We start from the raw sequence: 14037 nt of genomic DNA, 5'->3' as shown, positions 1-14037 counted from the left end.
AATAAATCATGGTAGCTGGGGAGCTGCTTGGCATTGATGGAAAAAATTCAAATCAAAAACAGTGCATTGGCCCTTGGTATCAAATGCATTGATGAAATCAAACATTGCAGGCTGCAGGTAATCTTTTGTTGGCAATTTGAGCCCAAGCAAGACTTCGGGTTGTTCCAAGAACCAAAGAAAGTTTTGACACCATTTAACTTTCTTTCCTCCCTACGAATTTGACTCCTAACTATGCTGATAGGAGTAATTTACCTACCTTTTTTAATAGCACTAACATACATGACAACAAACACAAGACAAAACTAATACAATAGAATCACCCTTTCAAACCAAACAAGAGATTATTGTAGAAGATGGAATCTAATTTCATTTTGAGACAATGTGATAGGTAACAAAATAACAAATACACTAGGTTGCACAGTTACAAGAACATCAATATAATAAATTGACATATAAAATGAAAAACTGTAAAAATTGGTAGTTCACCCATAGAAAGCAGGACATTGTAAGTATAACTTCAATGACTGTATTCAACATTTCATTTTTAATTAGAAAGAAAGCAGCAGCAATAAAGGATACGATGTTCAGAAAGCAAACTCATAAGAAATGGTGTTTACTGATAGCATATCAGTTGAAGCTTATGGAGCAAAAGCAACCTAGCACTTCATTCTGCTACATCTTCCAGCATATATTTTAAGATATTAGCCCCCAAAAATATAGAACCTATGTTTACTTCCCATGGAGGCAGACTACCTGCTGCTAAAAATTTTTAGGATCCTCTAACAACTGACTGGTCTCATGAATTTTATAGCAGTAGGCAATGCCAAAAAAATTGTTTGAGAGTTTTTTCAGTGCCAGTCCTATGAATTTTTTAGGGGAACAACTAATTGTAAAAAATTGCAGACACCTTTAATGATGTCAAGTGGCCCAAAAAAAACAGACTAGTGGATATATTTTCCAGCCCCACCCCAAAGATTGCCCCTGGAAATCTACGATAGGAGCTTCTATTTTCCAAGATAAGGTTCCAATTTATCTTGATGCAGCTTATTTCTTATCTCATGGGACCTCATGCTCCATAGTACTCCTCTGTATGGGATCACCTCTAGAGTATTCCCTTCAAGAAAATGAACATTGAATTGAATACTGTCCTCTCTTCTTATGCAATCTTATATTTAGTACAAACTACAGAGGAAACATTCAAAATGCTAGGGAAAGAAATGGCCACAAAGCTTTGTGTATTTTTCGTAAATAGAGAAAGAAAGCAGTAATAGGCATATGAAACCTTAAAAAACAGCTAGAATCAAATCCATGTGGTTACTTTCCACCTGATGTTACTTCTTCATCCTTTTTCTCTCCAGTTTTTGTACCAGTCTGTGATTGACTACTGATGCCATCAGTGTCCTTATCTAAGAATTCCAGTGATTTCTCCAACACAATTTCAGATTCAACACTTGTACCGGCTATGCCTTCCTGGAAGCTGGATTCACTAACTTCCAGTCGTGTTTCTATGTCCATAAGTGCCGCACCGAAATACTCAATATCAACCTCTAGGGCCCAAGCTTCACCAATGGCAACAGGTAGCATCCTCATATTAGAAAGATGCGGTGGAAGCTTCCCAAGATCCAACCGTGTACAATTTATTCCACCAACATAACTAGGGGTTCTGACCTTGGATAGCAGTTTCTGCTCAAAACATTAAACACGAGAATCAAAAAAGGAATCCGAGTGCTTACAATGGATAAATAATATACTAGTAGACCATATGCAGTGCTTGGATAATAACCAACGTTGTGTCACATATGAACCATCTGAAGAAAAAAAAAATTGTAAGCATGCTATGGTGTAGAGCATTAATGCAAATAATAAAACTCAATGAACACCTGAATTAATGCCTGAATGTGGGCTACAACATCCGGACTTCTTTCTGCATCAAAGAAAAGCCTTGAAAACAGTAAATTACAGCAAAGTGTTCCTTGATCAGTAATATTACTATCATTATCATGATTAGCATCAGTACCAGCAACAAAAGTCTTTTCTGGATCCCTATCAGATACAGACTGCCTTTGGTTCCCAGACCTAAATTTACCAAATCCTGATGATGAACCTGAATGAAAATGGTTATCAATAATTTTCTCTGCAGGACCAGCTTTGCTTGAAAAATCAGTTAATGAGGAACTATCTAAACTCCTGGATTCCTTCATACTGCTTTTAATCTCATCTTGAGATGAGGTAGAAATATTATTTGTCTTCACTTCATACCCAATTTTAGGAGCCTTCCTTGCAAATTTCTTCCAGAAATGACGAGCCTTTGAGGAAGCTATAGCACTTTTAATATTAGTGTCACTCGGAAGATTGGAAACCGAATTTGATTTTAGAAAAGAAGAATAACCTTGATTTATTTGTTTGAAATAAATTTCAAATTCTTTCTTTAAATTCCAGTACCAATCCACTCCTCCTGGATCAGATCCTCCATGGTCAGTCCTTGAAGCAAGCCTAAGTACTTTGCACCAGGCTTCCTTTTCCCAAGCAGTTTCAAGATATATAAAACAAACTTTACTTCCATTAAGAAGCACCCGATTTTTGTTTTCCATTTTGATTGGGTACCTCTTTGCCCTTCATTAAAAAGGGAAAATGTCATAATATAAAAAAACATATTTTAGAAAAGCTATCCAATAATAAAAAAAGTAAAAACATTGGAAGTAGGTGACTCTCTATTGGATGGGCTTACCACTTTCTCATAGATTGATCTCCACCAGACACTGCTTTAATGTTACACCCTTTAAGTTCAATTTCTTCCTCAGAACCATCCAAATCTGTCAAAATAAGCATATGGTCCTTAAGTTTGGCATATTTTTGCACTGGCAAGACTTCAGCAATTTCCTTGACTGAATCTTTCTTCGCCTTTGGTTCCTTCAAACCTTTCACCTGCTGGCTACAAAATCCCTTCATATCTTTGTCTTGAAGTGAAGGGCCTGTTACTGCCACCCATATCCTGCCCTGAAAATCCAAGCAAATAACACTTTAAGCATTTCGCAAGTAGTATAAGGTTTTAAAAAAATGATTTTTTGGGTAGAAGATATTTATATTTTCTTTTTTTGAAGTTCACGAGCTGTGTTATTCTCATATCCTCAGAAGATATAATTTGATGTATTTCATCACAGAACTAGTGGACTATTTTCCATTCAAAAGCATAAACAAATACAGACAAGCAGAGATACACACACTTTAAACCATGATAAAATCACTCCTTTGGAACAACATATAATTAATAACAGAAACCAGAAAACAGCTATCAAGGTTAACTGTTTGATTGTTCTAAATCCTTGCCAGCTAAATGAAATGAGGCTTGATGATTTGAAATCAAAATATAATTGGGGTCACAAGCCTCATATACAGAGCATATTGAACCAGTGTTATAATGTCTGCCATGCATCACTACCACAATGTATTCTCCATAGTGTTCTTTTTTTTCATTGCAATCATGGTTCTAGAACTTTTGTTCCACTGGACGTAATAACTTATTCTGCCTTTCTTTGAAGAATTAATGTAGTATATTATAAATAGCCTCTTGATCTGAATTTAGTATCTGATTGCAAATTATTCTCAGTTGTCTGCCCATGTTTTCCAAAGAGACTATCTTAATTTTGCTTGATGTCTTTAATTTCATCTTGACATTTAAATTCACCAATGGACACCAAATAGTAACACCACCTAAATTATGGGAAGCCATGATTCTATTTAATTAATTCGCAACATTAGAATTCAATTATGCTCATTCCCTGATTAATTTTGTAGCAGACAAGAACGTGTTAGCCTGTTAAAGTAAGTCACAGTAGTTGCAACCTCCTAAAGGCTTTTGTAAGCCCAACTTTGATCATGCTTCTAAAAGCGAAATTGATACAGTTTAAGATGCCTCAGACACAATCACTCATAGCACTGGTCACCAGCAGACATGAAAAGAACACTTACTGAGCTCAACATGCATTATTATGGAAGCAACAGAAGTTAACGCTATCCTTATTATCGAACTTTAGACCCAACCCTGTCTCTCAGGTAGTGCCTTGCCCCCTTCTTCAAATAGGATTAAATTAAAAACATAATAGAAAATCATTAAAAATAATTAATATTAAGTTAAATGAAGGGTCAAAAAGCATGAATGGAGAAATTGTGTCTCCCTCAAATGATAGGTATAAAATGGAGAGGAGAACTTCATTTGGAAAAAAGGGGAAGGAAGAAGAATGAGTGGAGCATAAGAATTAAGAAAGTATTAAGGGAAAGAAAAAAGAAGAAAATAAGAAAGTGACATTCAAAAGATGAAGGGGTGTGACTCTTTGAAAGAGTTGTGATTATGAAAGGTTGCTACTCTTCAAAAGGGCTGTGAATATGAAGGGTTGTGACTTTTCAGGGTTGTGACTCTTTGAAAGCGTTCTGATTCTACAGGGTTGTGACTCTCTGAATGGGTTGAAATTATGAAGGGTTGTGACTCTTCAAAACTTGAAAGAGGAACAATTATGAAGGGTCAGGTCATGACTCTGGCAAAAAGGTTTGGCCTCTCCCTTACATGGGAAGATATAACTCAGAAGAAGGATAAAACAGACCAGAGGAAAAAGTAGTAGAAGAGATCTAGAGCAGATTCAAAGCATAAGTATGAGAAAGGATCTGAAATAAGAACTAGAAAGAAAGAACAAAATAAGACATGTAGATCTAGAAGGTATGCAGATGTGAAACAGGATATTTGCAGATTTGAAAAGTAGTAAAGGCAGATTTGAGAAGTGAGAAATTGGAAGTGAAAGGGGCAGCCGTTGCTGTCAAACACATGTATCTTTTCGTTACCAACGGGTGCAACCCTTTCGTAAGGGCATTAACAAATGAAATAACTCCCTACACTCAAACAAGAGTTGGACAAAATAAAAACATGGTTCCCATTCACAGCAAAAAAGAGGAAGAATACAAAAAGGGAAAATAAAGAAAAGTGTCCAACTAAACATATCTTGTGACAAGTAATATTTGATACCAATGTTAGGTAGAAAGTATTTTGGTGATTATCACTGGAACTTTGTGTGTTATAAAGACTTAATTATAATGAGTAATTAAATATGCTTTAATATAAATTATAAATTTAATGACAATTTTATAATCATCTTACTTAGTAATGATAGATATATTGTTGTTGTTATTGGTTTTTCATATCAAAAATAAGATAAACATGCAAAGACAAAATAATGAGCAAAAAGACACAGCAAATTATCCCGGAAAACACTCCAACTTGAAGAGAAAAACTCACCCACAGTTATATCACATATATATTTAATTGAAGGAGCAGAAGACTAGTCTAATCTGAAGTGATGATCAAAGTACCTACTATGCAAACAATAATAAATTTCATAGTATTGATCTCTCACAAAACAAAAGATAATAATCTGCAGTGCTTATAAATTCCTTCTTGAAGTATATAAACTTGTTTTGAGCCTTCATCTTGACTCTTCAAATTTCTTGACCCTTCAAAGTGAGGACCCTTTGTTGTCTTCAATAAAAAAATAGATTATTTATATATTTCAAATTTAAGAAAGAAAGATAGCTCTCGGTACTATAACATCAACACTCCCTCTTAGCTAGGGCATCTTTCTAGATATTTACACCGTGGAGTCTCTCAACATGACACCCACAATAGCTACATTCATTTGTGAATTTCAAAACAAAATCTCTCAATGTGATAAAATCAAGGAGTCACTCAACATGATACCCATAGTAGCTACACCCATTTATGAAAAGGAGTTTATCACAGAATATCTCAACATGATAACGTCGTGGAGTCACTCAAAATGACATCCAACATGGCTACTCTCACGTGTGTAAAGAAGCATGTGCACAAGTGCCCATCACGGAATCACTCAATGTGATGTCATCATAAAATCTCTCAACATTACGTCCACCATGGCTACTCCCATGTGTTGAAAAGCAACGTGTCTCAAGGGCTTTTCACCAGCATTTTTAGCACATAATAAGAGCAGCTGATGTGGAGACTTCGTCTCAACAAGGGCAGCATACTCACAGCTTTAAATATAACAAAAATTTACAACTGGCTTCAATTTGACCAAACGAGGATCTTTCGAAGGCATGCTAATTCTCAAACTTGCTGATCCTTTGCAAAGGACTTGACACTCTCAATCGATCAAGCTCCATAAATCTCTAACCCGATATGAAGGAAGTCACTGCAAAGTATTTGCACACACAAAACAGGCAATATTTTGGACTTGCTTTGCCCAGTGCAAAGAAAGAACCCACAAGTTGCAGTCAAATCCAAACACAAGCCTATTGTCTGTAAAGTCTTGCCCAAAACTCATACAAGACGAACATTCACTGCCTCTGTTGATGAGGTTTGGCTTCCATCTTCAGCTGCTTATACAATAGTAAACACATCACAAATCAATGTGATGACTCTTGATTTTGCAAGGTTTCGTTAATACTGCTGCCTATATAAATCTGGAATTATACAATTATAGTGTCTCTGCATACATTAGAAAGTTTTGGCAATCAATATTAAAACATCAAACCTAATATGGAAGGCAACTCCTATTAGAATATTCGGGACAAACATCATATAATATGAATAATTACAATTCCAGATCATCTCATTGCTTCACAATGATAATTACTGACCTACAACAGTTGTAATCTTTTATACTTCTTTCAATTATCCCATGGGTAATAATAAATTCACATAAACTCATCGCAGATCTATCCACGGACATATAATACTCAAATAGAATATCCCAATTTAAAATATGCTCTCCAATCTGTCACAATATTAGATTTGGTAATAAGCTTCTCTTCAAATTTGTCCAGCATGAGACCCAATATATGCCTCAAACTCTACCAACTTCCATGTAGTTGCTTCAAACTAAATATATGAAACTGCAACTGGCACTCCCTTCTAGTTGTGTCGCATCACATAAAGTTCAACATGCTAGATTCACTCAGCCCCTACCCAGATTTGGCAGCGAAGGAGCAAAAATATTGTTGTGCAACTAGGGAGTTGCAACCTGGCTCTGATACTGTGTTGGGTTCTCAAATCAAAAGTAAGATATATATACAAAAACAAAATAATGACCAATAAGACACCGCAAATTATCCTAAGAAAACCTTCCACCTTGAGGGAGAAAAACCAAGCCACAAAAATATCACATTTTGAAATGACCCCTTGTCTAAGTCACTCTATTTTTGTATTTTTATCAGGACAATTATACTTAGGGGTATTATGTTTCTTGATTGGGAAAGTATAATAGGTTATTGATGTGTAAAACTTATGTAAGAAAAATGATTTTTATGTAAGAGATTAATTAGCCAATACTATATGGCTATGGACAACTATGGCATATCACAACCCAGATCCGAGATAATTAATTGAATTCAAATTTATAATACTGCATAAATCAGTATACATGCTTGCTGCAGTATCTCAGAAGACTAGTGAATATAACCAATCTCCATCTCACATATATATACCGAGATATGCACCCCTCCTAATTATTTCTGGAATGTAATATATAATTAATCCAAACCACTATCCTGACTCTTCTCGTAATCAATATTGGATATGTTAAATACACATTGAATAATTGGATAAGCGGCTGCTTCTCCTTCAATAAATATGCAAATCCTAAAAGAGACAATCTTCTATATCTGAAATGAATGTCTTCCACCTCCATATATATCTTTCATCATCGACTGGTTGCATCTTTTACACATGCCCATTCTATCGCTAAACAATTCTTTAATTAACATGACTCTTCATTGTTAATCATTTAACTGTCAGACTTAACGTTTTTCCCATTACCTCATAATCTATATTTTCATCAAGTACATGTGTTGTCCACAAAAGATTGATAGTATATTCCTCCCTCTAACCATTTTCATCTTTATCCAGATCGTTATCCTTCTCACATGCTGGATACATGTAGTCTTTGACTAGTGTTGCTATTATAATCTCTCACATTACTCGGAAAATCTATTCGTTATATATTCCATCGCTGTCAGCGAGATTTTCTGATAATTCTATTGTCTGATTTCATACCCGATAGCATTATGTGGAAAGAACTATTTACATAAAATCAATTGATGCTGGGCACTGTTTGTACAGTTGCAATGATTTTAACTTGGCATTTGTAGAGTTTTCTGATATCGATGTACTGGCCCTCAACAATGTTTGATTTCTTCAATTTTTCTGAGTTATCCATCTTGTATGTTCAACTTCTCATAATAGGCAACATTCTTAATTATTTCTTTAGATGATTCATGGCTCTGGCTTCAAGATGGATGATGAAATAGAATTATGATAAGAAGTATTCATAGGAAGTGTCAATGAGAAGTATTAGATGAGTGGTGTAACTGCAGCGTTTCAGTATGCTACGGAACTTATGCTGACAAGGGCCACTGCACCAATAGACCACTCCAAATATGAATAAAGAAGATAAATATAATGATTCCATGATAAATAGGGTGGTGAGGCAATGTATTAAATGCCGATAATACTCTTGCCAAGGTTGATATCCACTTGGGCAAAATGGACTTCTCCTAGCTGCCTGTGATAGCTGAAGATATATTACTTGTGGCAGATATCCTTTGACTGTAATTTAATCAACATTATTTGAGATATATATATGTGTGTGTGTATGTATGTATTTGATATTTGATATATATTGTATTTTATGATATGGTAATTTGTATTGTTATTTTATTTATTTTAGTAGATGCATTCATTCATCTTGTAAGAGTTTGGTATAGCTCTGATACCATGTAAGAAATTGTCTTAGGGCAAAATTCACCCAGGAACTAAGAACTCAAACACAAGCACAACTGTAGACCAAAAATGGATATGATTAATTAATCAGAGTATGTCCTAATACATTGCTTTGTTCAAAATGTGATATTCAAACACACTAGGAGTGCCTGTATATAAAGGTCTCTCAGGAAGCACCTAGAAGGTCTCTAGAAAGAACCAAGAAATAAGATAAGCATCATGACAACTAAGCACATGCCTTATCCATCATTCTAGATGAGTGGATAAGAATGACAAGGTTGTAGACACCATGTACTTAATTATTGTGCTAACTCCTATGTTGTAGACACCATGTGCATAAAAGAGGTGCGGACTCCTATGTTGTCAACATGACAACTCACAAGAGTACGCATACTCCTAGGTGGCTAATAAATAAATAATAAAAAATATGCATTAACCTAAGTAAACTTAAGTGTAAATAGTAAATACTTATTTACACCAACACCCCCCCTTAAGTGCAACTTAGGGGAATGCCCTTAAGCTTACGAAAACTAAGATGCAATGCATAATGGGTCCCAGCTACTAGGCCATGTTAGGTACCGATGTACATAATGATATGCAAACCTCTCATAAAGCGGAGAAAGAGAGAAAACCTCATGGGAAAAACCCTCCCCCAAAAAGAGAGATGAAAAGGGATGCATGGATGGATGGAGTAATCAAGACCCCCCCATTACAACATACATCCAGTATATACAAGAGAAAAATGGAGAAGGGCAAAACCTCCTAAGAGGAAAAAGTCCCCCCCCAAAAAGGAGAAGGAGACGAGGTAGTCCCCCCCCCTAAAAGTAGTGTGCCGACCAGTGAGAAATGCTCCAACGTAGAAGCTGATCCATGACCTTTGAATGATGTTCCTCCCCTTTGGAAGAAACAAATGTAAGGGTACAAAGGAGATGTGTCCCCTGTATGGAGAAGGAATCTGTAAGATGAACGGTGTCTCTAAAACCTATTCAAGTGTCCCTATGTCGATGATGATGATGGCTTCCTCCAAAACTGCTGAGAAGAAGTGCAGATCAAACAAGGAGTGATGTAGAACCTGTTTCAAAAAACCAACAATCTTCTCAAATGACAAAGAGACCTCCTACAAATGTTGTACATAAGTATCCACAATCACATCAGCCCGAAAAGACTGATCATGTAGAGAATGGACATGAGGGTCAGAGTGGGCCCTCGCAACAATTTTCGAAGGATCATCCTCAGCAAAGAGAAGCGATAAATCATCAAAGAAGTCCTCCAAATCTGTTGTGTGTGAATCCACAAACAAACTTGAAATGTCAGTCAAGAAGTCATCACCTGGAAGACCATGTGTACCCTACTATGTTGAAGTACATGAATTTGTCACTACGGCAATGAATGAAGAATTCGCCTCAAAGAGAAGACAAATATCCTCAAGGATGTCTCCCACATCTTCAATGTGAGACTCCATGAGCAGGCCTGCAATGGCGAGAAGGAAGTCGTCGCATGAAGGTAAAGTAGGAAGACATAAAGGGTCCTACTGCACTGAATCCAAAGCATCTGTGGCTAAAACAGGATTAGTAGGAGCATCTGGAGGTATGATCTCAACTAAAGAGGATGCAACAACAACTGGAGGTAAGATATCTTCTGGGAATGGAGGAATGTTTGGATCTCCATACTTCTCCCAAAGATACATCCAATAATCATATAATAATAATCAGAAGAAGAGAGACTGGTAAGAATGATACAAATCAGTCTACCAACAAGTTTCTGTAATTCATCAGTGATCAAGTCGTTGGAACATAAATAAGGAAATACTTCCTTATGCTCTCTTCTAAGATGATCAAGAAGTGTATCACTCCATCTGTGATAGTTGTTGTTTGTCAACTTGGGTCTAATGCCATACCGACATGTGGAACAATACTCCTCTTCCATGATGGACCAATCAATGTAACCTCCAAAAAACAAGAATAATGAATGAAAGAACTGCCCCTAATGTATGATTTAGGCACTTGATAGCCACTTGCCAATTTAGGGCCTGTTTTTGAAAGCAGTATTTTTGTCCATATAACCTATAATATGATTGCAGATATGGAAAGTAGACAAAAAAATATGTACTTTCAAAAAAAACGAAACCTAATTATGTGTCTTGATGAGCCCGTACAGAATATTTTAAGTAGCAAAATTCGAGATTTGCGAGTTGCAAAAAAATTCAAGAATGGAGATGTCAAACTTCCTACACCAATGTGTAGATCACGAAATCCTACCCCAAAACAAAAAAAATTGCTCGCAAAAAAGAGTCCATATGAGGGAGATATCGTTGTTTGAAAATTGTTACTACTGTTATTTTTCTGAACCACCCCCGCACTTCCAAAAAACAAATGGCTCTAGATTTTGCCTCAGATGTCTGATTTGGATGAAACAAAATCCGATTTGGGGGTTTTTGAACCTTCTGAACGTGATGCAAATATCTGATTTGCACTAGCAAGCTTCAATCTTCACTTGCAAAAAAATCTCTCCAATGGCCCAATGGCCAAAAAAAATTCCGAAAAATAATGTAGATCCAAAAAAATAGCAGATGCAAATGAAAAAAATGCAAATCTAAAAATTAAATGTATAAATCTGAAATGATCATACCAATTCTACAAATCGGTCCTTCTGGTGCCGGTTTGCAAAAAAATTTGCCTCAATCGACTTTGGCCTAGGGTAGCCAGCTTTATAGCCGATTTTCACCAAATCAGCATTCTAGATGCAATGGCGAGGTCAAATCTGGCTCTAGACACTCCCAATTTCTGCAGTACTTCAGATTCGAGCTAAGGTGTTGAAGCAACAATGGTCTCGAAAAGCTATGTGATGAGAAAATCTCCAAGCTCTGATACCATGTAAGAGTTTGGTATAGCTCTGATTCCATGTTAGAATTTATCTTAGGGCAAAATTCACCCAGGAACTAAGAATTCAAACACAAGCACAATTGTAGACCAAAAATGGATATAATCAATTAATCAGAGTATGTCTCAATATATTGCTCTGTTCAAAATGTGATATTTAAACACATTAGGAGTGCCGGTATATAAAGGCCTCTCAGGAAGCACCTAGAATGTCTCTAGAAAGAACTAGGAGATAAGATAAGCATCATGACAACTAAGCACATGCCTTATCCATCATTCTAGATGAGTGGATAAGAATGACAAGGTTGTAGACACCATGTGCTTAATTAGTGTGTTAACTCCTATGTTGTAGACACCATGTGCATAAAAGAGGTGCGGACTCCTATATTGTCAACATGACAACTCACAAGAGTACGCATACTCCTAGGTGGCTAATAAATAAATACTAAAAAATATGCATTAACCTAAGTAAACCTAAGTGTAAATAATAAATACTTATTTACACCAACACATCTATAATTATGTTTACTGTTGATGATTATATGCTAATATTGTCTTAGCAACATAATATTCATATACCAATAATTGATCACCAATATATATTTTATTTGTTTATTTATTTATTAAGATCTAAATATTATTATTACACTAAAAATATATTATTATATTAATATTTGATTATATTGTATTATTTATTAGTTGATTATTTAAATATTATATTTATGTTTGTATCATTATTTGTCTAATTTGACCTTCGAGATTGGAGACATCACACATTTATATTTAATGAAAGAGCCAAAAACAAATTTACAATTTGCCAAAACACAACACTAATCTCAAGTGATGATCATTGCAACTGATATGCGAACAATAATTTGAAAAATAGTATTGATCTCTTAGAAAACAAAAGATATCAGTCTATGGTATCTGTGAATTCCTTCTTGAAGTATATAAACTTCTTTGGACCCTTCATTGTCTTGACTCTTCAATGTATCAACCCTTCAGGTTCAGGACCCTTTGTTGTCTTCAATAAAAAAAATATTTATATATTTCAAATTTAGGAAAGAAAGATAGCTCCCAACACTATAACAACAACAATTTATAAGATTTATTATGGAAAACACGCATAAAACGTTATTTATGTTTTTTAATTGTTGTAATTAATCATGGTACGGAATGTGTAGCAATCATTGTTGTACATAAAAAAGTAATGTTGTAATTACAACTAGTTAAACCTTGTGGGTTGGGTAGTAGGAAGCGAGGGGATGCGTCCGTTGGTTTTCCCAACCAACAAACCATTATATAAGAACTTTGGAATTTGGATGTTGTACTCATGTTTTTGGTAATCAAAAAAAAGTAATTACATTTCTTTGCCATTTTGGTATTCTAGTACGAGTAATGAATGTTCTATTAGTACTATTGAATCTATGTCACATTGCTCTGTGTAACTTGTGTTAATAACCTTTCTAAATTTTGGCACCATTGCCTAAGTCTGAACCTGGAGGTTGTCGACTACGCAAGATGGAGTAATGAAAAGACCCTTCCTACCATGCATACAAGTAACAAACAATGACGAAGAAGAGGAAATAACAAGAGAAGATCAAGTGACACAAGATCTAGTGGCAGCCTGGGAAGTTTCAATTGACCAGTACGTGCAAAGGGAAGCCTGAGAGAGAGTTGTTAGAGAGAGCACAATATGAGACAAGCTATCAGTAGCACCAGCAGTGTACGATCTACTTGGATAAATCCCTTGACTATTGGCAAGAAATTTGGTACGCATGGAGGAAGAAAGAGCAGAAATGGAAAGAGAAAGAAAAAGACAAGTGCTCCAACAGTTCGCCGAGAGGACACGGGAACTGGAGGAGCATGACAATCCAAGGAATGTAACCAGACACAAACAATTCCCATGCTTCCAAATAAATATCTTAGGCAAGTGCCAAAGGAAGAAACCAAGGAAGCCGCCCTACAAACTTGTTGATGTCAATTTTGTACCACTACATAACATATAGCAATTGAATACTTGATATGGAATATCAAACACTCAATTCCTCTCTTGTAAAGTTAATACTCATGAGGACATAAGAAAAAACTCCAATGTTCCTTACACCTGTGGATACTAACTCAGTTATATCGATGTGATTTGTTGGTAATTATGTAGGCGGCCTTACATTGTTCATTCAAGGATAACTTGGACTTTTGGTGTGATGGTGATGATTTTGTATGAGTGCTAGATAATGTTGATAGTGAAGATGATGGAGGGTGTGTTTAGATGACTTATGCCTTCTTAATTTTCTCAGAATGAAATCCAACTACTCAACTACTTGCTATTTTACTCTTACTCCTATGAATGGAAAGATT

General features: G+C 35.6%; 1 protein-coding gene across 2 annotated transcripts in view; it reads right to left on the bottom strand.

Annotated features, from left to right (window-relative positions):
* LOC149547022 (uncharacterized) overlaps window positions 1-14037 on the bottom strand; it is a 129240-nt gene that overhangs the window by 90663 nt on the left and 24540 nt on the right. For both annotated transcript variants that reach the window (XM_089791472.1, XM_089791473.1), the window contains exons 3-5: window positions 2729-2997; window positions 1881-2613; window positions 1326-1683 (exon numbers count right to left, since the gene is read on the bottom strand). In XM_089791472.1, the coding sequence (XP_089647598.1) occupies window positions 1326-1683; window positions 1881-2613; window positions 2729-2997 (1360 nt within the window). The remainder of the gene's footprint in view (window positions 1-1325; window positions 1684-1880; window positions 2614-2728; window positions 2998-14037) is intronic.

Source organism: Cupressus sempervirens, chromosome 7, assembly GCF_028749045.1.
Source record: "Cupressus sempervirens isolate cs-2001-9-10 chromosome 7, ASM2874904v1, whole genome shotgun sequence".
In the NCBI taxonomy this organism is placed as follows: Eukaryota; Viridiplantae; Streptophyta; class Pinopsida; order Cupressales; family Cupressaceae; genus Cupressus; species Cupressus sempervirens.
Note: the sequence above shows the minus strand (reverse complement) of the source record. Positions and strands in the feature narration are given on the sequence as shown.